Source organism: Bos indicus x Bos taurus, chromosome 2, assembly GCF_003369695.1.
Source record: "Bos indicus x Bos taurus breed Angus x Brahman F1 hybrid chromosome 2, Bos_hybrid_MaternalHap_v2.0, whole genome shotgun sequence".
NCBI lineage: Eukaryota > Metazoa > Chordata > Mammalia > Artiodactyla > Bovidae > Bos > Bos indicus x Bos taurus.
The window spans coordinates 134,659,905-134,682,285 of NC_040077.1; the positions used below are offsets into that span (position 1 = coordinate 134,659,905).

General features: G+C 59.3%; 1 protein-coding gene across 11 annotated transcripts in view; it reads right to left on the reverse strand.

Moving 5' to 3' along the window:
- Positions 1–410: 410 nt before the first annotated feature.
- Positions 411–22,381, reverse strand: part of ARHGEF10L (Rho guanine nucleotide exchange factor 10 like) — a 159,987-nt gene continuing 138,016 nt past the window's right edge. For all 11 annotated transcript variants that reach the window (XM_027522159.1, XM_027522163.1, XM_027522176.1 and 8 more), the window contains 3 exons: positions 10,786–10,960; positions 2,996–3,118; positions 411–1,606 (listed from right to left, as the gene is read on the reverse strand). In XM_027522159.1, coding sequence (XP_027377960.1) covers positions 1,068–1,606; positions 2,996–3,118; positions 10,786–10,960 — 837 coding nt within the window. In that variant the 3' untranslated portion in view covers positions 411–1,067. The remainder of the gene's footprint in view (positions 1,607–2,995; positions 3,119–10,785; positions 10,961–22,381) is intronic.

Sequence of the window (22,381 nt, forward strand, 5' to 3'; positions counted from 1 at the left end):
CTCACCCTCTGTTGCCCCCTTCGCTTGCCCTCAATCTTTCCGAGCATCAGGGTCTTTTCCAGTGAGTCGACTCTTCACATCAAGTGACCAAGTATTGGAACTTCAGCTTCAGCATCAGACCTTCCAGTGAATATCCAGGACCGATTTCCTTTAGGAGTGACTGGTTTGATCTCCTTGCAGTCCAATGAACTCTCAAGAGTCTCCTCCAACACCACAGTTCGAAAGCATCAATTCGTCAGTCCTCAACCTTCTTTATGGTCCACTCTCACATCCATACATGACTACTGGCAAAAACATAGCTTTGACTATACGGACCTTTGTCAGCGAAGTGATGTTTCTGCTTTTTAATATGCTGTCTAGGTTACCACATATCAAACAAAACAAAATTAAAAAGCAACCCGCAACCCAAGTACTGACGTTATTCTTGCCTTTTATTCCAGCATCTCCCAGAGCTCCAATATGTACAACCTTCATTTATACACATATAATATACACCATATATACGTATTTATATATATTCACACACCAGCCCACACGCTCTCATACACTCACACGCACACACCCCTCCAGGAGGGTCGTGTGGCCGCCCTTGAGCCCCGCTTGGGCCCAGACAAGAGGCGCTGGGCTTGCCAGGCAGTCGTGAGGTTTTGTGTTTTTTTTTTTTTTTTTTTTTGCTTTTAAAAAGAAGGTCATCTCCTCCGGAGGTGTCCTCCATCTCCCCAAACCCAAACCACTCCCCTAAACACTGAAATTGTTTTTTTCTTAAAAAGGAAGAGGTTTCCCTCTGCTCCGCTCAGGTACATGGAGGAGTTCCAGGCCCGTTCTCGTGGCCCCGTGCAAGCCCCTTGAGGGCGAGGCCACCCAGTGCTCCTGGGGACCCTGGACCCCCGAAAGGGCCCACTGCAGGCCGAGAGTCGGGCGGGCTGCAGACAGGCCCGCCGCCACGTGGCACGGGCGGGCTACGGCGAGGCTGGGCGGGCTACGGCGAGGCCTGGGCGGGGCTACGGCGAGGCCTGGGCGGGGCTACGGCGAGGCCTGGGCGGGGCTACGGCGAGGCCTGGGCGGGGCTACAGCGTCAAGGGCGCCTGCCAGATGAGGAGGGTGCTGTCCGTCTCCCCGCACGGGGCCGGCTTCCCAGGGCTGCCAGCGGCGCTGCCGAAGTTGCGGTAGCCGCGCCCTCCAGAGATGATGGCCACGGAGCAGATCTCCTTGCGGTGGGCGTCGCGGGCACAGGGCCGGTTGTGCACCCAGACGTCGGGGTCATCCACCATCTCGTAGATGGAGCCGTCCTCCTCACTGTGCTCCAGGGCCGAGCCGTCTGCAGGCTCCGGCTCCCGCACGGACAGCAGCGGGCCCGGGAGGTGGGAGGTGGAGCGCAGGCGGTACTGCAGGAGGATGCCCTTCTTGCGGATCAGCTCCCCGCCCACGTGGCTCGCGGGCACGGGCGCTGGCTCGGGAGCCGGCCCGTCCGGCTTGTCCTCCTCGGCCTGCTGCCCCTCGGCCTCCTCCTGGTCACTCCGCAGGATATCGGGGGCCAAGATGCTGGTGGCCACGGCCAGGAAGGCCACAGGCCCACAGTGCCCGTTGAGCGACACCATGCCTTTCCCTGCAGGAAGGGGGCAGAGAGAAGGGGCCCAAAGGCCCAGAGTTTTAAAGACCCATTGAGTCTGGAGGAGAAGGGGACGACAGAGGATGACATGGTCAGATGGCATCACCAACTCAACAGACATGAGTTTGAGTAAGCTCCGGGAGCTGGTGGTGGACATGGAGGCCTGGCGTGCTGCAGTGCATGGAGTTGCAAAGAGTCGGACATGACTGAGCAACTGAACTGAACTGAACTGAGTCTCTTGGAGAACTTCCTGGGTTTCATTTTTGGCTTATTTGGGTCACTGCCATCTATGTTGGCAGCTTCCCGGAAGGCCATGGGTCTGGAGGAGTGCTTGCCACGCTCCAGGGCTACTTCCTTTGGAAGAGTGGAGAAGGGGAACACAAGAGATCGTATAAACCACAAGGGGAGCCTTGGTGTGGAAGCACCTGCAGCTCCCTGCCTGGGCCATCCTCACGTCTCCATGCCTTTGACCCAGCCATCACCTCTGCCCAGAGAGCCTTTCACATCTGCCTGACTCAACACCTTGGCCTCGAGGCCCAGTTCAGCCCCTCCACAGGGCTCCCTTCTTGCCTTCACCCATGAGAGATGATCAGTCCTGTCTCTGCTCCGCTGACCCCAGGACGCCTGCCATCATAGCACCTGCTGCCCTGACTACACCACCCCGACCAGGCTGTCAGTACGTGGGGGAAGGGTCTCTGCCCAGCACATCCCTGCAACCCCAGGACAGATTCCGGGATGAGAAAAATGACCTAGTGATGAGACCAGGAAAGCAGTAAGTCCCGCAGTTTAGGAAGAGGGTCTTCTTGGGCAGAGAGGCTTGCGGTCCACCGGGGATTGGTCTCCCTCAGGCCGTCTCCCTCCCACTCCACTCAGCCCTCCCCTCCTACAGCAGCTGGAAGAGGCCACTTCATCATCCATCCCTCAGGGCAGAGGCAGAGAAGGGGCCCAGAGCTCTGGGGTCCTCCTGACCCTAGATCCCAGCACCGCATCAGGGCGGCCCCTCCTCTAACCCAGGAAACACAGTTGTATCTGGACCTCCGTCCCCGTGGGCCCTCAGTTACTTCTGCCTCTGGAGCTGGGACACGTGGAAGCTGCTGTGGCGACAGAGCGGGAGGCCAGCTGAACCTCTCCTGTTAGTCGAGTGTCTCGGCCAATAATAAACCATCTGGCCGACGTGCCTCCTGTGCCCATTGCCAGATGAAGTAACTGAGTCTCAGAAAGAAGACCTGCAAGGAGACTGCCGGGCCAGTGCTTTAATTCCACCAAGCCGCCAACAGTGACAGAGGACACCGGGGAATGAGCCCCTGTCCCCAGACCAGGAGAGTGCGCACCTGGGCACAAGACCCACCCTCCCCTGGCCACGTGCAGCTGACTCCCAGGTCTCACCTGTGATCTTAGGGATGCCTTCCAGCCGAGGCACCGGCAGCAGCACGATGACGCCCTGGTCGGTGCCCACCCAGAGCAGACCCTGGCAGATCAGGAGGCTGGTGACACACAGGTGCTTCTGGCCTGCAGAGGGAGAAGCCAGCGTGAGCAGCAGGTCCTCTTGGCGGCTGGCGGTGCACGGGGCCCCCAAAGCTGAGAGCATGGCTCCTTGGGCTGCTCTCCTGGGACAAGCAAGAAGCTGGACAGCCCTGGAATTAGGAGTGGGGCTTGGGAGGCTGACCTGGCTGGGGTCTGGCCCTGGGTCACCCAGCCTCCGTTCCCTCCTGTGTAAAGCGGGGCTGCCTTGGGGATACAATGAGGGAATGCCACAGTGCTGGCCCACGTCGGCTCTTGATGCAGTGGCCGGCTCACCTGGCATGAGGTGCAAGCTGAGGGCCCGCCCATGCCAGGGACATAACTGGCCAGCTGGGAAGTAGAGAGAGGCCTGGGGAGGTGCGGGTTGAGGGTGAAGCAGACAGTGCAGAAGGGATGTGTGGGGAGGGGTCTGGGCGAGCTGGCAGCCCCGTGGGTTCCAGCCTGGCCTTGACATCCTGCCCGCACGGGCCTTCCTCCGGCGGGGGCACAGATGCAGTCCCAGGCCCCGCGATAAATGGGCTCCCAGCACCGGGAACTAGTGTGTTTCTGACGCCGGTCCAGACTTGCAGACCAGTTCTTGTCGTCACCCCCTGGCTGGCTCTGCCTTTGAGGGGGAGCAGTGGCGGGGGAAGGTGGGTCCCTGTGCCCTTCCGGGGAGGAGGCGCAGTGTGGGCAGCACAGCCCGAGCCGAGAGCAGGGCGCCAGGCGCAGGCACCAGGTCCAAACCCCGGCTCGGCCACCTCCTGGCTCCACATCCTCAGGCCAGAAACAGAACCCCTCTGTGCCCGGGTTCCCTCACTGCACAACACGACGATGATGGCATTTCACAACCTCATCCTGAGGAGTAAATGAGCCAGTGGCTGTGAGTCACGTAATCCAGAGCCTGGCACAGGGCATGCGCGGGTGGGTGCCGGCCTCCATCGCTGCCGCTGTTGCTGACTATTCCGGGCAACGGGAAGGGGTGTGAGGCAGGCGCTGGGGGCCCATGCCTGCCCTCCCAAAGGGCTGTCTCACCTCCAGCCTGGATCCTTCTGCCCACTGACAGACCTAGTCTCTCCTCAAATTCCAAGTCACGCCACACCATGTGAAGTGATGCTCGGAACAGGGGGTTTTCAGGCTGGGCTTGTGTCAGCACCAGCAGGAGAGTGGACACCCGCAGGCTGACCCCAGAGGGGAGGCGCAAGCCCACATTTTCAGCAGGTTCCCAGGGACACCCAGGCTGCTGGCCCCGGGGCCACACTGTGAGAAGTACTGCCTTGCGGGTTCCAGAGCACTTCACACACCTGCCCCAGCCCGATGCAAGCCTGAAACAGCTGAGAGGTGAGCACGGCCTGGATGTGTGCCCATTTTCCAATGAGGATATTAAGGTCCAAAGAGGTCACCCAGCCGGTGAGTGCAGGGTGGGGTGGGGGGCAGAGCGCGAGTCTGTCACTTATTACAGCCTAATGCTTCTACACCGCCTCTCCGCTCTTTCTTCGCCCGTGCCTCATGGCAGGTAGGGCCTTGGCTCCCTGACCAGGGGTTGAACCTGCGGCCCCTGCACTGGAAGCACGGAGTCTTAACCTTTTGACCTCTAGGGAAATCCCTGCCTCTCTACGCTCGAGCAACTTGCCTGCGTTCCACACCTGCATGTGTATGGGCTTCCTCTGCAGAGTCTCAGAGCAGACTGGTGTGGCTCCCAGAAGGAGGGTTACTAACTGGGGTTCACACAGCATTACCTAACACACTGGTCTGATACCTTCACCACCCATTCACTCAGCACCCTGGCACATCCCCAGGACCTACTATGGGGGGGGGGGGGGACACTGCATTTGGTGCTGGAGGCAGAGGGGAACCGCACAAAGTTCTGTTCCTAAGGAGCAAACATTCTGGAACTTTCTATGACAATGAACATGTTCTCTGCCCAGTTCAGTAGCCATCCGTCCCCTGTGGCTACTCACACCTGAAATGTGGAGTGGCACTGAGGACCGAGTCTGTAGTTTCACTTCGCTTCACTTTTAATGGAAGCTACCGTATTAATGGGGCTTTCCCTGGGGCTTAGACAGTAAAGAATCTGCCTGCAGCGCAGAAGACCTGGATTCGATCCCTGGGTCAAGAAGATCCCCTGGAGAAGGGAATGGCTCCCCACTCCAGTATTCTTGTCTGGAGAATCCCATGGACAAGAGGAACCTGGTGGGCTACAGTCCATGGGGTCGCAAAGAGTTAGACACAACTGAGCGACACTCTCACACACACACACACACACACACACCGGTATTAATGCTGCCCTGGGAGGGGACGGAGGAAGGGGAAACACAAGCAAGGACTGTAGACACCAGGCAGAGATTCCAAGGGGGTGCTGAGGTAGACAGTAGGTGCGAGGAGTCTCAGGTTTCATGCCTCATTCTGCTTCCTGGGAGGATGGGGGGGCAGGAGCCAGGAGACCAGATCTGATGACAAGGGGAGGCAGCCACGCCAAGACCCAGGGGAAGCTCTGGAGACAACACGTGCAAAGGCCCGGTGATGGGAATGAGCCAGCGGCTCTGCGGAGGACGGAGCCAGCGTGGCGCAGGGACCAGGCGCCGTGAGATGACCGAGGGCGGGTCGGAGGGTGGCCGGGCTAAGGCGAGGGCGGGGACTGTTCACTCTGAGCACGACGAGGCGTAGCTGGCGGGTCTGAGCAGGGGAGCAGCGCACCCCGATCTTAGAGAAGCCTTTTGGTTACAACGTGACAGAGGGTGGGGTGGGGTGCAGCTAGCAGAGAGACGAGCAAGGCAGGAATGATGGGGTCCGAGGCGCGGTGGTGAGAGGGAGGTGGTGAGAACCAACACGCTGGACAGACAGGGGTGGGGAGGGGAGGAAGGACGGCTCCCAGGTCTTTTGTGTCCAGCAGCCAGGTGCAAGGCAGCGCAGCAGACAGCCCGGGATGGGAGGGGAGCAGGCTGGGGGGACGCCCAAGTTCAGGACTGGATGTCGTCTGAGACGCACATTAGACACCCAGGTGGAGCTGTCGGCAGGCAGTGGGATATGTGAGTCCAGCGACAGGATGCAGGTTCCACAGGTCACGTTCATGGAGTTGATTCCACGTGCAAATGCACCAGAGTGGGGGAAGAAGCCGGCACGTTGGGCTGTTTCACAGACAGCGTCTGGGTTGGGGGAGCTGGGACTCTTTTCCACCCCCGCACCAATTCAGAGAGTGTGGGCCCCCCACCACCAGGACCGGCTCCTGGGACGTCGGGTGCCCCAGCCCTCGGGACTCAGGAAGGAAGTGCAGGAGGCTCTGGCTGCGAGCCCCTCCATGTTCTCTTTGTGGCTCTGCTCAAGCTCTGGAATCCCTTGTGTTCTCTGTGACGTGCTGTTTGCCTCCCCAGATGTAAGCCTCCCGAGGGCAGCAGCTTATCTGTGTGTCAAACGGACTCCCCAGCACGTTGATCAAATGCCCTGGCCCCTGGCGGACACGTGCAGAGGATCAGCATGTTGATCAAATGCCCTGGCCCCTGGCGGACACGTGCAGAGGATCAGCACGTTGATCAAATGCCCTGGCCCCTGGCGGACACGTGCAGAGGATCTGCGAACTCAGATCCAGAGAACAACTAGTGATCGCCAGTGGGGAGAGCGAAGGCGGGGGTGGGCAGGAGAGAGGCGGGGTTAGCAGGAACGAACTGCTGGCCGCACACACACACACTGCAAAGCACACGGCACCGCACACGGAGCACAGCCGACGTTGCGCAGTAACTGGCGAAGGCGTGCGACCCTTCAAAACTGCGGGTCGCTGCGTTGCACACCTGCGGCTTCTGTAAGATTGCAGATCAGCTAAACCTCAATAAACACTTTATAAAAGGACCTGTGATTAATGAGAGGATGAACGAATGACAGCAGAGAAGGGAACAAGGACGTGGGCGCTGGCGTCTCCTACCAGCTGCGTGCATCGATGAGCCACTTTCTACCATCGCTCAATGTACATGCCCTGCTCAATTTTATGATTATTAGAAATTTTATATATGTATATAACACAGTGTATATAAATATACACACATATACCCACACACTATAATACATATACACACAGTTCAGCACACCTCTTAGCCCATAATATACAATCAATAAATGGAGGCTATTAGGAAAATGTGATTATTAAAAGGACCTAGACCCAAATGTTTTAAGATCAGCTCCATCAGAGCCAGAAATCCACGAAATAATCAAAGCCAAGAGAAGCAGCAGTGGCAGACGTCTCCCTCCTACACGCCTCCCTCCTACTCCAGGGCCCCGGGGACCTTAGGACCAGCAAGCGACCATTTCCTGATGCCCTTCCCTCCCTCGAGCCCCCCGGAGCACAGACACCCAGCAAATGAGAGGAAGGCAGCCAGAAACCGCAAGAGGTGCCAGAACGGAGAAATGACTTCATCTGCAGACCTCGTTCCGGGCCCTTCCTCCTCCCGCTTTGCCTTGAGGAAAAGAGCAAGGCACTTCACCAACAGTCCAAAAGGGGAAAAAAAAAGTCTAATGGTGGATAAATATTTTATCACAGAGACTTAATGCGGCAGTGCTCAACTCACCAAGCCATCTATCTGGAGATATACAACTTTAAAAAGCTCAGGCTCTCGGAGAACATTTTATTAATGACCTGTCTAGTTAAGAGGAGGAGGGAGTTTAGGTTCAAAACTGCATTAATACCAGTCGGGGAGGCGAGTGGAGGAAAAGGGTCCGGGGGAAGGAAGCGCGATGAATTTTTAACACGTCCTTAAAAAAGACCACACTTAAGAAGAGGAACAAATTCATTAGTAATTACACAATTATTTCATTTGGTGGTGTGGGGGGAGAAAAAAAAATACCTAAAAGCCTTTTAAAAATATCTCTAATAAAGAATTTAAGAATCCTGCTCTGCTCTCCCGCCAGGACACAGTGTGGGCTGGATTTGAAGGCCCCCTCCACCCAGGGCTGGCTCCTCTTGGGCTTGGGGCCTCCCGGCCAGCAGGGCCTGGGGCTGTAACACCTGTGGCTCCTGGTGTTAGGAAAGGCCAGGCCCGTGGGGAGGAGGCCCAGGGCTGTGACACCTGGAGACCCTGGGGCGCTGTCCTCACCGGCTCAGGTGAAGACCCGCACCTGCACTGAGAGGTGGGGCTGGAGCGCCTGGTCACACAGCTGGCAGGGCCTGTCTGACTCTGGGCTCCTATCTGGCCCCATGAGCTCAGCTCCGATCCCAGGCCCTTGCTGTTCAGACTGGGAAACAGAAGCTGGAGAAGCGGGAGGCCGCCCAGTTAGCCCGTGAGACGGCTGTGACCCAGGTCCGGGCTCTGGGCCCCTCAGCAGAGGGACCTGAAGCTGGTCGTTTAACCCCCAGGGACTCTGGTTACCTGTCTGCAGTCATCCTCACGATAACGATCGCCCTTTCTCCTGTAAGTGTCTTGAAAGCGTGTCAGTCACTCAGTCGTGTCTGCCTCTTTGCGACCCAATGGACTGTAGCCGGTCAGGCTCCTCTGTCCATGGAATTTCCCAGGCAAGAACACTGGAGTGGGTTGCCATTCCCTTCTCCAAGGGATCTTCCTGACCTTGGGATCGAAACCGGTCTCCTGTATTGCAGGCATATCTTTTACGGTCTGAGCCACCAGAGAAGTTCTTTTTTAAGGGTGACTAACTCCTAAGAACAAGTCAGTCACTGGACGTGAGGACGCGTTTTAAACCCGCGGGGAGGTGGCATATGTGCAGCAGGAGCTGCTGGTTTTCCGCCCACAGCAGGTCAGTCCACAAAGCCTGCCCCCGGCCGCTGGACACACTCGACTCTTCCTCTACTTTGCTCCACCACCCCCCCAGACTTTACTGAGAAGATGAAAAAGGCCCAGAAGGTTATCCATTTTTTCCCCATTGTTCCACTAATGTGAAATAATTTAGCTATCAGCGCAGATGTGGAAATACTTCTGTGATACTGAGAAATTTTTACTGTAATTAAAATAGATTTACCTCACGTAATGGCTAAACACTATGCGAGACAATGAAACTGAAGCTAAAAAATAAAAAAGGAGAGAAGGGAGGGAGGGAAGTAAAGAGGGAGGGAGAGAGGGAGGGCCCATGACCAAGGTCCCCCAAGCTCCTGCCCCACACCCTGGGGGGCAGGTTAGAAAGGCGTCTGTTTTCCTCATGGATGACCCAGGCCTAAGCAAGGCATCTTCCTGACAGTATTTACCCGGAGCCAGGAACCACTGCCCACGCCACAGAGGGACCAGAGGCTCCTCTAGGCAGAGAGACCTGCTGTGACCCCACAGTGGCCGAGCCGGGACCCTGGCCACTTCTGAAACCACCTCTCCCCCGTTACACGCAGCGAGACTCTGAACTGAGTCCAGCCTGACGTGACTCCCGGTCCTGTCTCTGGCCGTGCGACCACGGGACAGCCACTTTACCCTGCCGAACAAGCCTCAGCTTCTGCATCTGTAAAATGGGGACAGTGAGGTCCCGACTACGTAAAGCCCTTGGCTCCCAGCCCAGGGTAGGGCTCCTGGCGGAGTGCAGCCTCTGCGTCCCGCCACTGTTGCTGTTGACCGTGTTGTTGGTAAGCATCCCCTGCTACGGCCACCCGTCTGGACTCGAGGACTGGCCGGTGAAAGTGGCTGGGGGGGGGGGGCAGGAGCAGGGTGGTCGCCGGGCAGCCTGTGTGGCGTGAGGGACCAGGCCGCTGGGGTGGAAGCCTGTGGCCTGAGGTGCTGCCTGGCATGACTGCCCTCTGCCCAGCCTCACCAGGCAGGAGCCCTGGCCCCCGGCTCAGCACATGCCACTCCCAGCCTCTGTGGTGGCCCTCTGCCGAGTCCCTGTCACCATCAGCTCCGGGCCAGCCCGCCACACCTGCTGTTTCCCTGGCCCTGGGGTCCTTCCCAGCTGCTGCCCCCAGCCCAGCCGGCATCCTCCCAGACCAGCTCCGGGTCAGTCTGTCTAGTGGAAACTCAGGGGCAAGTCAAGCTGAGGCCCGCTGGCCCTGAGGGCTGCTCTCAAGCTGGCTGGGGGCAGCGGTGGGCCCTGAGCACGCGTCCGTCCTGGCTCCCAGCATGGCTCACAGGGATCAGCTAAGGGCGAGGCCTGTGGCCAATTCCACGGAGGCCTCGGCAGACTCTGGGTGAGGGGAAGGGTGCAGGGCGCACCCAGATCGTAGCCCTCCCTGTGGGTCCCACAAACAGCCCTGCAGGGTGAAGCGCCGGCCCAGGCAGAGGACATCAGAGCCTTCACCTTCACCCTCCCCTTGACCCACACCCTGATGGCAGACTCAGAGGGACCCCAGCCTTTCTTCAGAGACCTCTAAGGAAAGAGGTCCGTATTTGGCCTCTCTTTCCCTTTGCTCATTTTGAAGGGGATTTGAGGCAGAATTGGGTTTGAGGAGTGGCAGGTATAGGTGGGCTGGGCCTCCTGTCCGACATGGCGTGTTAGGCAACCTGGCTTGCGGGAGTCCCCGAGCTTGGAGCCTACCTCCGCGGGTGCCAGCCTGCTGTGCCGCGGGGACAGACAGAAGGGCTTCTGGAGGGCAGGCCTGGGTCGGAACCCTCAGCCAGCTGCTCACCCCGGGGGGCCCGGTTCTCATGGCCGACCAAAGGCTGCCTCGAGGTTCATGAGATGGGCTGGCCCAGCTTGGAGGCCGCCTCCCCTGTGTCTGTTCCCCTGTCCACAGCCCCCGACCCGGGACAGCAGGGTCTCACCTGGGAGCAGGAAGGTGGTCCTGGTGGCGATGTTGATCTCCTGCAGATGCTCCAGCGTCTCAGTGTGGAAGAGGCGGATGGAGGAGCCGGAGGAGAAGGCCATCCAGACGCCGCTGCCTGCCTTCACCATGTGCGTCACGCTCACGGCTTCATCCTGGTGCGCCTCGAAGCTTTGCTGCAGACAGAAGGAGTGCTGTCCGTGACGGGCCGGCCGGCCGGCCGAGCCTCTGGGGGCCAAGCTCACCCAACCCTGAACCGGGTCAGAGGGAGGGGACCTCAGGAGCTCTGGGCCAAGCTCACCCAACCCCGAACCGGGTCAGAGGGAGGGGACCTCAGGAGCTCTGGGCCAAGCTCACCCAACCCTGAACCGGGTCAGAGGGAGGGGACTCAGACGCTCCGGGCCAAGCTCATCCAACCCCGAACCGGGTCAGAGGGAGGGGACTCAGAAGCCCCAGGCCAAGCTCACCCAACCCTGAATCCAGGTCAGAGGGAGGGGATGCAGGAGCCCCGGGCCAAGCTCACCCACCTCTACCCGAACCTGGGTCAGAGGGAGGGGACCTCAGGAGCCCCGGGCCAAGCTCACCCAACCCTGAACCCAGGTCAGAGGGAGGGGACTCAGACGCCCCACACCGTGTGCTGGTAAACGCTTAACAACTGGCGGGTGAATCCTGGTGTGCTGTGTCTGTTGATTCCTGGGGTGTCAGTACTTCTAAGGTGGCCCAGCTCAGGCTACCCACGGGATAGCACTGAAGGAGGAAGAGGGAAAGACGAGCGCACGCCAGGCTCGACCGTGACACGAGAGAAGGACAGGGCGGCAAGTCTACAGAAGAGGAAGTGGCAGCTCACGCACATTATCTGAAGTTACAGAGGCACAGAAAGGAGAATCGAGGCTTACTAACCGTCCTACTGAAAAAGAGTCCCTTGGACAGCAAGGAGATCAAACCAGTCAATCCTAAAGGAAATCAACCCTCAATATTCATTAGATGGACTAAAGCTGAAGCTTCAATTCTTTGGCCACCTGATGTGAAGAACTGACTCATTTGAAAAGACCCTGATGCTGGGAAAGATTGAAGGCGGAGGAGAAGGGGACGACAGAGGATGAGGTGGTTGGATGGCATCACCGACTCAATGGACATGAGTCTCAGTGAACTCCGGGAGCTGGTGATGGACAGGGAGGCCTGGCGGGCTGCAGTTCATGGGGTCGCAAAGAGTCGGACACGACTGAGCGGCGCAGCAACAGCAACAAAGGCACCGAGGGAACAGAACGCTGGGGAAGGGGGGCGGGTGGTGCGAGCCAAGCCTCGTCTTCACTGCAGGGAGACAAGGCGTGCCCAAAACTTGACAGCTCCAGAGCAGTGGCGCAGACAATTAAGAGTCACAAGGGAAGTTCCTGATGGCTTAAACACAGGACAGGTGAAAGTATGTCAGGGAGCAGGACTGGAGATGGGGATGGGGGGTGGGAAGGGCCTTTGCAGATAAACCTTCCCATGCTATTTGATTTTCCTTTAAAATGAAGGATGAAAGTATATGAAAGTTTGATCTTAAAAAAATAACTCTTGCAAAGCAAGGAGATAAACACCCAGCTTCCCATCCAGCTCAGAAGAAAATCCAAGTTCCCTAGCTCAGCGTTTCAGGCCCAGCTCTGCCCCAACTCCCGCATTCCCTGTCCAACCAAAGCCCGGGCCCAAAGCATGCTCAGGACACACTCTGCAGCCACATCACTGCTCTCGCGATGGCCTGCCTGCAACGGGCATCACCCACTGCCCTGCTGGGAACAGCTTTGCAGCACCTGAAGACCTGGCCTCCACGAGGCCCACCCCAGGCACCCTTGCACTGGCCTTCTGCCTGCCACCTTCCAGCCCGGCGACATCTATTCCACTCTGGCCACGCTTGGCTCTCTCCTACTCTGGTCCATGGACTCCAAGGACAGACACTGAGCCTCAGGCCCTTCGGCGTGCCCGGCAGACGCCTCAGCACACGGTAAAATTTGATCAAAGAGCAAATGGATGGATGCTTGAAATCCAGCTACAATACTGGGTTGTTACTTAAACATCAACAACCCCCAGCAGAGCAGACTAGACAGATGCCTGACCACTGGGGACAGTCAGGTGGCTCTGGCGCATCCACCCAGTGGACCGTCCATCTACTCAACATCGTGTTATCGTCTAGATACTAGGTGATGAACATAGAAAAGCGAGAATGTCATAGCAGTTATTATAAAAAGAAACAAAAAGGGCCGTCTCCAAAACCAGGGGAGGGGGAGGGGCGGGGAGGGAAGGGGGCAGGGAGGGAGGGGGGAGGGGCGGGGAGGGAAGGGGGCAGGGAGGGAGAGGGGAGGGGAGGGGAGGGAGGGGGAGGGAGGGAAGGGGGACGGGCAGTGAAGCCTGCACAGTGAGGATTATTCCAGGGCAGAACATGGTGACTTTCCTCCTTTCTGTTTTTTCCATTTTTTTTTTTTCTATAAAGAACAGATTTGGGTGGAAGCCCATGACCCTAGGAGATGCGGGCTAGAACACGGGCGTGGAATCAGACCTGCCGCTAAATCTCCTTTCCTCAGTAACCTCCCAGGCTGGCGCCTCCATCTCCCATTTGTAGGTGGAGATTGTCACAAGGGTTATAGGGACTTCTGGGTGTTCTTAATACAGCCTCCTTCGTGCAGCAGATGTTCTGGAGACCCTACGATATGCCTGGCAGGGGTTTAGATGCTGGGAATACGGTGGTGAACGATAACCAAGGAGCCCACACACTTAAGACAAAGGTTACTCCCAATAGTGATAACCACTGCACAGAAAAATACTGAGAGCCCACTAAGATTGGGTGGCCAGGGACAATCTCTCTAGGAAGTAGCATTTATCAAATGTAAAGGAATCAGCCCTGGGATACGGGGTAGGGGAGAGAACCCGCTGGGCAAAGGACGCAGCAAGTACAGAAGCCCTGCGGCAGGAATGAACTTGCCGAGTTACTGGGTCTGTTGGGAGCGCTGCAGCAAGACGGAGGTGGGAGAGGCAGGCGGGGCCGGGTCACGCCAGGCAGCCCTGAGGACCCTGGTGGACCGATTGAAGTGAGGGCGGGGCCCGGCCTGCTAAGCGACCAGCTCAGGTTCACCTCGGGAAGAAGCTCGGTTTGAGAGCTATGTGGCGGCAGGCAGGAATTCTGGGCCTCGCATGGGCTCAGCGAGTGAGAAACGGCAATAAGGCTCTCTGTTTCTTCTGCCGCAATCACCCCAACCCTCGCTCAGCCCCAGGTCCGTCCCGGCTCAGACCACCAGAGGCTTCCCGCCACGATAAAGAAGCTGGGGCAGGGGGTCTCCACCAGGGAGCCAGGGGGAGCCAGGCCGGTGAGCTCGGTGCGCACCCCGATGAGGACGCGGGGCCCCGGCGGGCAGGACTGCGAGCTGGCCAACGAGATGGCGCTCTCTGAGCCCGGCCCCGATGGCAGGACTCTGCAGCCAGGTGGGGAGGCCGGGCGGGCTGGGGTCACAGCAAAGTCCAGGGTCCTGACGGGGGTCTGAGGGCAAAAGCTGCAGCTCCTCTGAGGTGGGAACGTGTCACGTCCATCGGAGCGGGGGCTCCCCGGGGTTGGCGGGGAGGGCCTCGTATCAGGCCGGGGCGGGGAGGGGGTCTCGTATCAGCCCGGGGGTGAGGAGGGGGTCTGCTATCAGGCCAGGCAGGCATGCTCAGAGGCCAGGTAGCACCTCCCTCCTTTTCAGACTGGGGACTCAGACTAGGGCCTTCTGTGGGGGTGTTTTTCTGCTCCTCCTTCCTCAGCACCCCTCCCCAGCCCCAGAGAAGGCCCCGGGGCTGGAGGCTCAGCCAAGGAGCCCCTGGGATGGAGGGGGAGGCCCAGCCCCCCACAGCCTCCAAAAATCCGGCTCCGTCCATGCAGTGCAGGGCAAGGAGGGGAACGTCCATGTCTCTGGCCTCTCACTCAGCCCCGGCAGCGCTGGCCGGAAGCTCCTTTCTCTAGAGGAGCTCTTCTTCAAAGAAAGAACCCCTTTTGGTGGGGTGGGGGGTTATCTTCCTGCAGCAGCCTGCACTCAGCTTTCCTGAAGGCCCAGACCCAGGCAGAGCACAGGGTTCCAGCAGGACACCCCCTCCGCCAGCCGAGGCACCAGCAGCCCCATCGCAGGTGAGACTCTGCAGCCAGATCCACAGTGCCACCTAGAGAAGGGACAGGGTGAAGGGACAGGGCAGCTGGACGGAAGGGGCCCCCAGCAGGCTTTGTCTGCAGACTTCTCCAAAAACCGGCACACACACACTTACACACGGATGCACACACAGACACCAACAGGAAGGTGGGTGCGTGCTCACACGCGTGTGAGACTCCTGCCTGGCTCCTGAAGGGAGGTCAGAAGCATTTCCTGACTCCGGAAAAGCCAGACTGCACTGCAAGTGCAGAGAGACCTGGGCCCACGGAAAGCTGCCCCTGACTTTGCAGCCAGCCAGCCCTACACGCTGCTATCGGAATCTAATTAAAAGAGAAGTCAGCAGTGGAAATCCAGGCTCATTTCTCCAGAGGCGTAACAAGTCTGTCTCCAGACCCAAAGGGCTTTGCCTGAGGCCTGTGCAAACCTGCCAAGTCCAATGGTGAGGCATGGCAGGGGCGGGGTGCGGGGCAGGGATGGGCATGAGCGGCGGCAGCCCCAGCCCCCCCCCACTCCTCAGTCACCTCCGCGCCGCCCAGCACCCCTCCCCTCACCAGCAGCCTGCTGGGGGAAGCTGGGTCTGGGTGCCCTGGCTGGGCCTCCTGGGCATATGGGGCAGGGATGGGTGGCACCCTGGCACCGTGGGTCCCCAGGGGGCTGAGGGCGCTTGAGTGCAGCACCCCTGGGTGGCAGGGGCTCAGTGCTGAGAGGCACACACCTCATTTTGTTTCCCAAACATGGTGTGTTTGGAGACAGGGGCTCAGAAATCCTTTCCCGGGAGGCAGCCAGGCCATCCATCAAGGCTGGATGAAACGCTACCCACCTGGCACCTCGAGTCCAGGCCATGGCTCCCCCTTCTCAGCTCTGGACCCCTCCTCTAATTTCTGGCCAGTCTGGGGCGGGCAGAAGTGGGGCGCTACCTTACCGTCTAAGAGGCCTCTACCCGCCTTGTCCCTGAAGAAGGTGCCCTGCGCACCGGCACCACCAGCCCAGCCATGCCCCTCCTCTGGGCCCAGGAGGCCCAGCGCTTCCTGCCCACGGGGCCCCCACGTTCCAGGCGTTTACTGGTGCCTCCCTGGCACCGGGAGCTGCTCTGTTAGGATGCGAGTCTGGACCACAAGCCTGCACACAGTGGCCCTCCGGCTCTACCAGCCTGACACCTGTCTTGCTGAATCTAGTTTTACTGGCACATGGTCACACCCGCATAGACAAGAATCCATTCAAGCAGATTGGGAACCTGCCCTCTGACTACACAGCCTCGGTCCGTGTTTAAGGACAAGAAGATCCATGAAGAAACCCTGAACTCTGCTGAGCAGGCTGGGTGGTGGTGGTGCTGGAACAGGCACAGCGACCCTGAAACCACATTGCGTGGCTGAGGCACACGCTATTATTAGGAGCCAGGGTCGGCAGCGGAGCTGCCCAGCTGGCGGCAGTGGCAAAGAGTCTGCCTGCCAGCACAGGAGAGGCAAGAGATGAGCCTTAGATCCCTGGGTCGGGAAGATCCCCTGAAGGAGAAAGGCAACCCACTCCAGCCTTCTTGCCTGGAAAATCCCATGGACAGAGGAGCCTGGCGGGCTACAGTCCATGGGGCTGCAAAGAGCTGGACTCCACTAAGCAACACGGGGAGGGGGGCGGGGGGTAAACAGCAAGAGTCAAGCGTAGCCTGAGAGGCGACAGGAGAGCTCTGCGACCTTGGATTGAGTTAGAGGTATCAGTATGAACTTGAGATTTTTTTTTTCCCCTGGCCCTGTGCACCCCAACAGCAGTGAGCACACCCCTCCTTGGTTTCTAAATACCATCCCACGTGAAAGGGAAACAGGCAGGGAGCCCTGGAGAAATGGTGACTGGGGCAGGGGAAATGCCAGGTGAGCGCAGAGCGTCCTCAGAGGCAGAAAGCAAGGGGGCAACCAAAGAGTGATGGGGGGCATCCAAAGGAGCCAGGAGCCAGCACAAGGGGCGCCTTACGGCCGAGTCTGAGACCATGTGAGCATCAAAACTAGTAGCAGTGGTCCTGGATGATAGCTCGCCAGGCCTTAAAAGTAATCCATGCGCTTGAAGTGGTAGTCACGGAGGGTAGTTATGTGGCCGTGAAGGACAATCCTCTTTAAATAAAAGTTTGCAGTGAAAATTCGCTGAGGAACAGAGTATTCTCCCGTTTTTGCAAGAACTGCCCACAGTAATTACAAAGAGAAGCTGGTACCTTGATGACAGGGACACCTGGCAGGGCCCACCTCAACCAAGCGACCAACAATGGGACCAGACGACACCCTCCCGCCTCCCAGCAGCGTGACGGGAAAGCCCTGCTTCCCTGCAGAGAACCTGGCCAGACGCTCCCACCTCATCAGGATGGAACGGTGGGGCAACTCCAGCTGGTGGGACCTTGGACCAGACACGGGCTTGGACTGCTCAAAAAAGTCACTCTCGCGGAGACCACACACACCGGAAAAGGAGGGGAGTTCTCCTAGATTAAAAGGAGATGAGGGCTTCCCTGGGGGCTCAGGGGTGAAGAATGCGCCCGCCGAGGCAGGAGACACAGGTTCGATCCTTGATTCGGGAAGGCCCCGCATGCTACAGACCAACTAAGCCCGAGAGCCTCAACTACCGAGCCCACGTGCCCAGAGCCGCCGCCCCGATGAGATGCCCGTGCCGCCACAAAGAGCAGCCCCCGCTCCCACAACGAGAGAAAAGCCCACGCACGGCCACGAAGACCCAGTGCAGCCAAAAGTAAATAAACACATAAAGTTATTTAAAAAATAAAAGGAGACAAAAGAACGACGACCATCAGGTGCAACGTGGGATTCCCAGCCGGGTGCTGGAGGTGGCGAGGCGCAGTGGCCCTGAAAGGTGCTTTGGGGACAGACTGGGAAAACGGGTCCCTGGGCAGTAGACCCACGCGACGTTCCCAGGCACGATAATGCTTTTGAAGTTCGGTCAGAGGGCTCTGCTGAAGCATTTAGTGTGACAGGTAAAGACATCTGCCGCTGGCTTCTAAATGAATTAGTCCCAAATGGCGTGTGTGTTTATGTATGATACGGGGTACATGCGTCAGAGCCTATGGTACAGAGTGAAGTAAGTCAGAACGAGAAAGACAAATGTCGTATATTAACAGGTGCATGTGGAATCTAGAAAGACACTACCGATGGAACTATTTGCGGGGCAGCAGAGGAGACATGGGGCCTGGATTTGTGGACACAGCAGTGAAAGGAGAGGGTGAAACGGGTGGAGGTGGAAACACACACACTCCCATATGCAAACGAGACGGCCAGCGGGCTGAGCCCAGGGCTGGGACCACCTGGAGGGATGGGATGGCGTGGGGGTTGGGGAGCTTCCAGACTGAGGGGGCACGCGTACAGCTGAGGCTGATTCGTGTTGCTGTGTGGCAAGTATCAGCATGATATTGTAAAACAATTATCCTCCGATAAAAATTGAAAAATTAAAGTTGTGTAGGGGTGGGAGGAGTTATTAAAAAAAAAAGGCTGGCCGCTGTAGGGAGGGTCCGGGGCTGCCTCGTGGTTCCAGCCCGTCTCCACGGGGTAACTGGGTCTCCTCTCTCCATCGTCACAGAGCTGGGAGAACCTGCCTTGGGTGCCGGGTGGTTCACGGGACACGGCCGATGGGCCGTGAGGGCCCCAAGCACAGGGCTGCGGGCAGGAGTGGGCAGGCAGCGGGGACGGAGCCGGGGTCCCGCGGCTGCCCACAGGGCCGGGCCCCTCGGCCTCTCCCTGCAGCTGCTGCAGACCACTGCTCGGAGGGTCTCAGGTGAGCGATCCCGTCCCAGACAGGGCTAACCCAGACCAGCTGCATCCTGCACGATTTACGCGCCTCCAGGTGACGCGTCTGGGCCTATTTCCATAAATTCCCAGGGTGAGCAGCTCAGCACTCCAAGTCGTTAGGGCTGAGATCATGCCACGGAGCCAGAAAGGGGGCTGGGGGCTCTGGGGGCTGGGAGCTGCAGAGGAAAAGCAGGAGGCTGGCAAAGCTACGGCCCGCTGAGCGCCAACTGTCCATGCCCTGTGGGGCACTTCATCTTCCCGGAGGTCTTCATGGAAGAAGAAGGAAAGAACCCAGGACGGGACAGGGTGAGCCCAGGAGATCCGCCGGGCAGGGGCAGGGCGGGGGCGTGGGGCCGCCCCCGACACCCTCCTGCCGAGTGCCCCGCAGGGCGGGGGCTGAAGGGGCCCTTGCTTCCTGGTCCCCACTCACCTGGGAGGTCCAGTCATGGGCCCAGAACCCACCCACGGAGTGCCCACCAGCACCTCCCCACCTTGCCTCCGCCTGGGGGGCTTGGTGCCCCTGCAAGCTGGGCGGAGGGCGTCACCCTCCACCCTCTCCTAACAGGCAGGTCTGAGGCTCTGAGAAAGCTGTGGGGTCAACTCTGCCAGGCAGGGGACAGCCCGGGGTTGAGACCAGAGGTCACATTTGGAGCCGCTGAGCCGAGCGGCCAGAGGTGGTCTTTTAAAAGCAATTAACACACAATACCCTTCCCTTATCTGCCTTATTCTTACCAACATTTCACAGCTGAAATAAACAAACTAAGAGGCTGAGTGCCATCCACAGAGGTGCAGTGTTTGGAAAATTCGGGGGGAAAGCCAGGATTCCGACGCAGGGTGCCACTCACCCCGGTACGCCCAGACAGGCCCCGGCTGTAGCACTGGGAGTCCAACTCCTTGTCTGGACAAAATGGGACCGTTGGTCACCCATTTACAGGACTCCACAGCACACACCTGACCTCCACGGACAGACACCTCTGGAGGGCTCCGTCCAAAGCTTAACACTCTGCCTCCAGAATCTGACCTGGTCAAGACCAAGGGATCCTGTGCCGGGAGGGAGGCTTAAGGCGTGCCTGCACCTCTGCCTTTTACCAGCAAGTCCATTAAAGCCTCTGGGTCTCAGTTTATCCATCTGTAAAGTGGGGACGAGGCCATTCCTGTCTAACAAGAGACTTCAACAAGTGCGGGGTCTCCTGGCTCAGGGCCACCCCGGAACCTAGAAGGGACACAGTGATGGGCGACGTCCCTGCCCCAGACCGACAGCCAGTCCCAAACCTGTCTTCAACAAGCCATTTTCGAATGGACTGGGCAAAGATTTGGTGTGCGTGGTACATTTTTCTAGAAAGATGATCAATAGTTTTTACCAACATCTCTCAAGTGTCTGTAAACCACTCACCCCTCCACAGTTAAAAATTCCTGCAACAGAGGTGCCTTTGTCACTAAGCACATAAGGAGGTGGGTGCAGACTCCCTTCGGCACCGCGGCCACACCCAGAGCGAGACCCACAGGGAGCACCCCCAGCAGGGAGGCTGTCCCGCTACCGCAGTACACGTTCTGTCTCTATAAACAGAACTCAACGTCAACATCCCGGATAACTCACAGCAAGAACCAGAAAATAAACGACGACGATGGACAAAGACAAACAACGCGAGAAGCACTAACACAAACTGAAACCCCCCCCTCCCCGTGCGGCTGGGAGACACCTCAGAGCCCGGGCTGCAGGCACGCTCCTCATCAGTCCTATTTAGTCTCCTTCTGTTCCCTTCATTGTAGAAGCCAGCCGAAGCGCGGAGGCGGAGGAGGGAGCCGGGGACCAGGTGAAGACCGAGCAGAAGACGGCTCGGGCAGCTGGCACCTGCTGCGCCTGGGCGCCCTGGCCGCCCGAGCGGAGGTGGGACGGCAGAGCCTCTGTCGGCGGGGAGACCAAACCAGGACTCAGAGGGGCAGCGACGTCCTGGAAGCGCGGGGCTGAGCACACGCCCGACTCACCTCTGCTGGGATGTCGCGCGGCCAGAGCATGTCTCTTCACTGTCTCCTGCCTGTCTCCCCTCTCCTCACACTGAGAAGGGGGGCAGGGAGGGCGCCACGGGGTCGCAAAGAGCGGGACGCGCCTGAGCGGGCTCAATCGGAGGACCACCGCAAAGGTTCCACAGGCTCCTCCTCACTAAGAGCCGGGCCAGCCTCCGGGTGAGCCTCCATCAGCCTTAACCCACGGGAGAGGGCTGCCGTTCACCCTGGGACCCCCTCATCACAGCTCCACCGGGGGGCCGGTCCAAGAGGGTGGGGCCGCTGCTGGAGCCCGGAGCAGGCGTGGAGGCTGGAGCCGCCAGGGCAGAGGGAGCCGGGCTGGTCAGGCCGGAGCAGGGCGAGGCGTGAGGAAGCTCCATTCCAGAAAGGTCCACCACGGAGGCCCAGCCCCGAGGGACGGATGGCACTGCACCCGCCCGTCCTGCCCAAGCCAGTCCACTCGGCGCTAGTCCAGGCCCCCCTTCACAGGCCTGCACTCAGCACCCACTCAAGCCCTGCTCAGGACAGCCTGGACCCCAGGGCCCCTGGGCTCAGTACAGAAGGTGAGCGGGCCCTGCCAGGCAGCGTCCCGCCCTCCCACGCGGGGTGAGGCCCCGGGAAGGGCCGTGCCTCAGACCACATGCAGATCAACACCTTGGATGCAGGGGTCCCCTGAGACATCAGGATGCACGCTGACTGAGGCGAAGCCGGGACCCGTGCCAGGGGGCTGGATGCGGGGGGCAAAGGGGACCAGGGCTTCCCGGGTGGCTCGGTGGGTGGAGAGTCCGCCCGCAATGCAGCAAAGTGCAGCAGACGTGGGTTCCATCCTCAGGTCAGGAAGATCCCCTGGAGGAGGGCGTGGGCTGCCACCTCCTGGGGGGTCCCTGTGACCCTGAGGAGGTCCTGCATTCACCACAAAACGAAGGCCGACTCCTCACCGGGCAGGACTTGGGAGTTTTACGTGCATCTCAGTGCTGAGTCCTGAGGCAGGTTCTGTAATTTTCTCCCCATTTTAGAGATGGGGAAACCGAGGCAATTGGTAGTGGAGCCAGGGACTGGAACCAGCCAGACCGGCTCCTGAACCCACACGGACCCACCGTCTAAGCCCACTCAGACCACAGCAGGGGCAGCAGGCAATGCCTCTCGAGGTTCCCACTGGGCAGATCCTCCCCGAGCCCTGCAGCCAGGCTTGCTAAGGCCATCATGTGACCGACCGTGTTCACCCTCAACACTGGGCACCAGCCCAAGCCTCTCCCCATGTGATCCCTCCAGCCCGAGCGTCCAGTCTCCACTGTGCTGAGGCCCAGCCCGAGGCCTGGCATCCCGTGGCTCCATCCATGGTGTGCTGTGTCTTCACCAAATCCCAGGGCATTGGACAACAGCTCCTATGGTGTCTCCTCCCCTAATTCTGCAGCAGGGCTCGGGGGGAGAATAACCTCGGGGGGTGGGGGACGCGGAAGAGCTACGTGCAAGGGGACAGCCAGAGACGCGGGGGGACAGGGCTCGGGGGGCAGAGAACCGCCCTCCAGCCACTGCCATCCCCTGCCTCCCGCCTCAGCCCCCAGGCTGTACTCCTGCCATCACCCCGCCCCACCCTGCCTTCCCTGCACCGTCTCCCCTTTCTCCCTCCATGGATTCCTGGAACCTGTTCCCTCGGCCAAGGGCGTCAAACTAC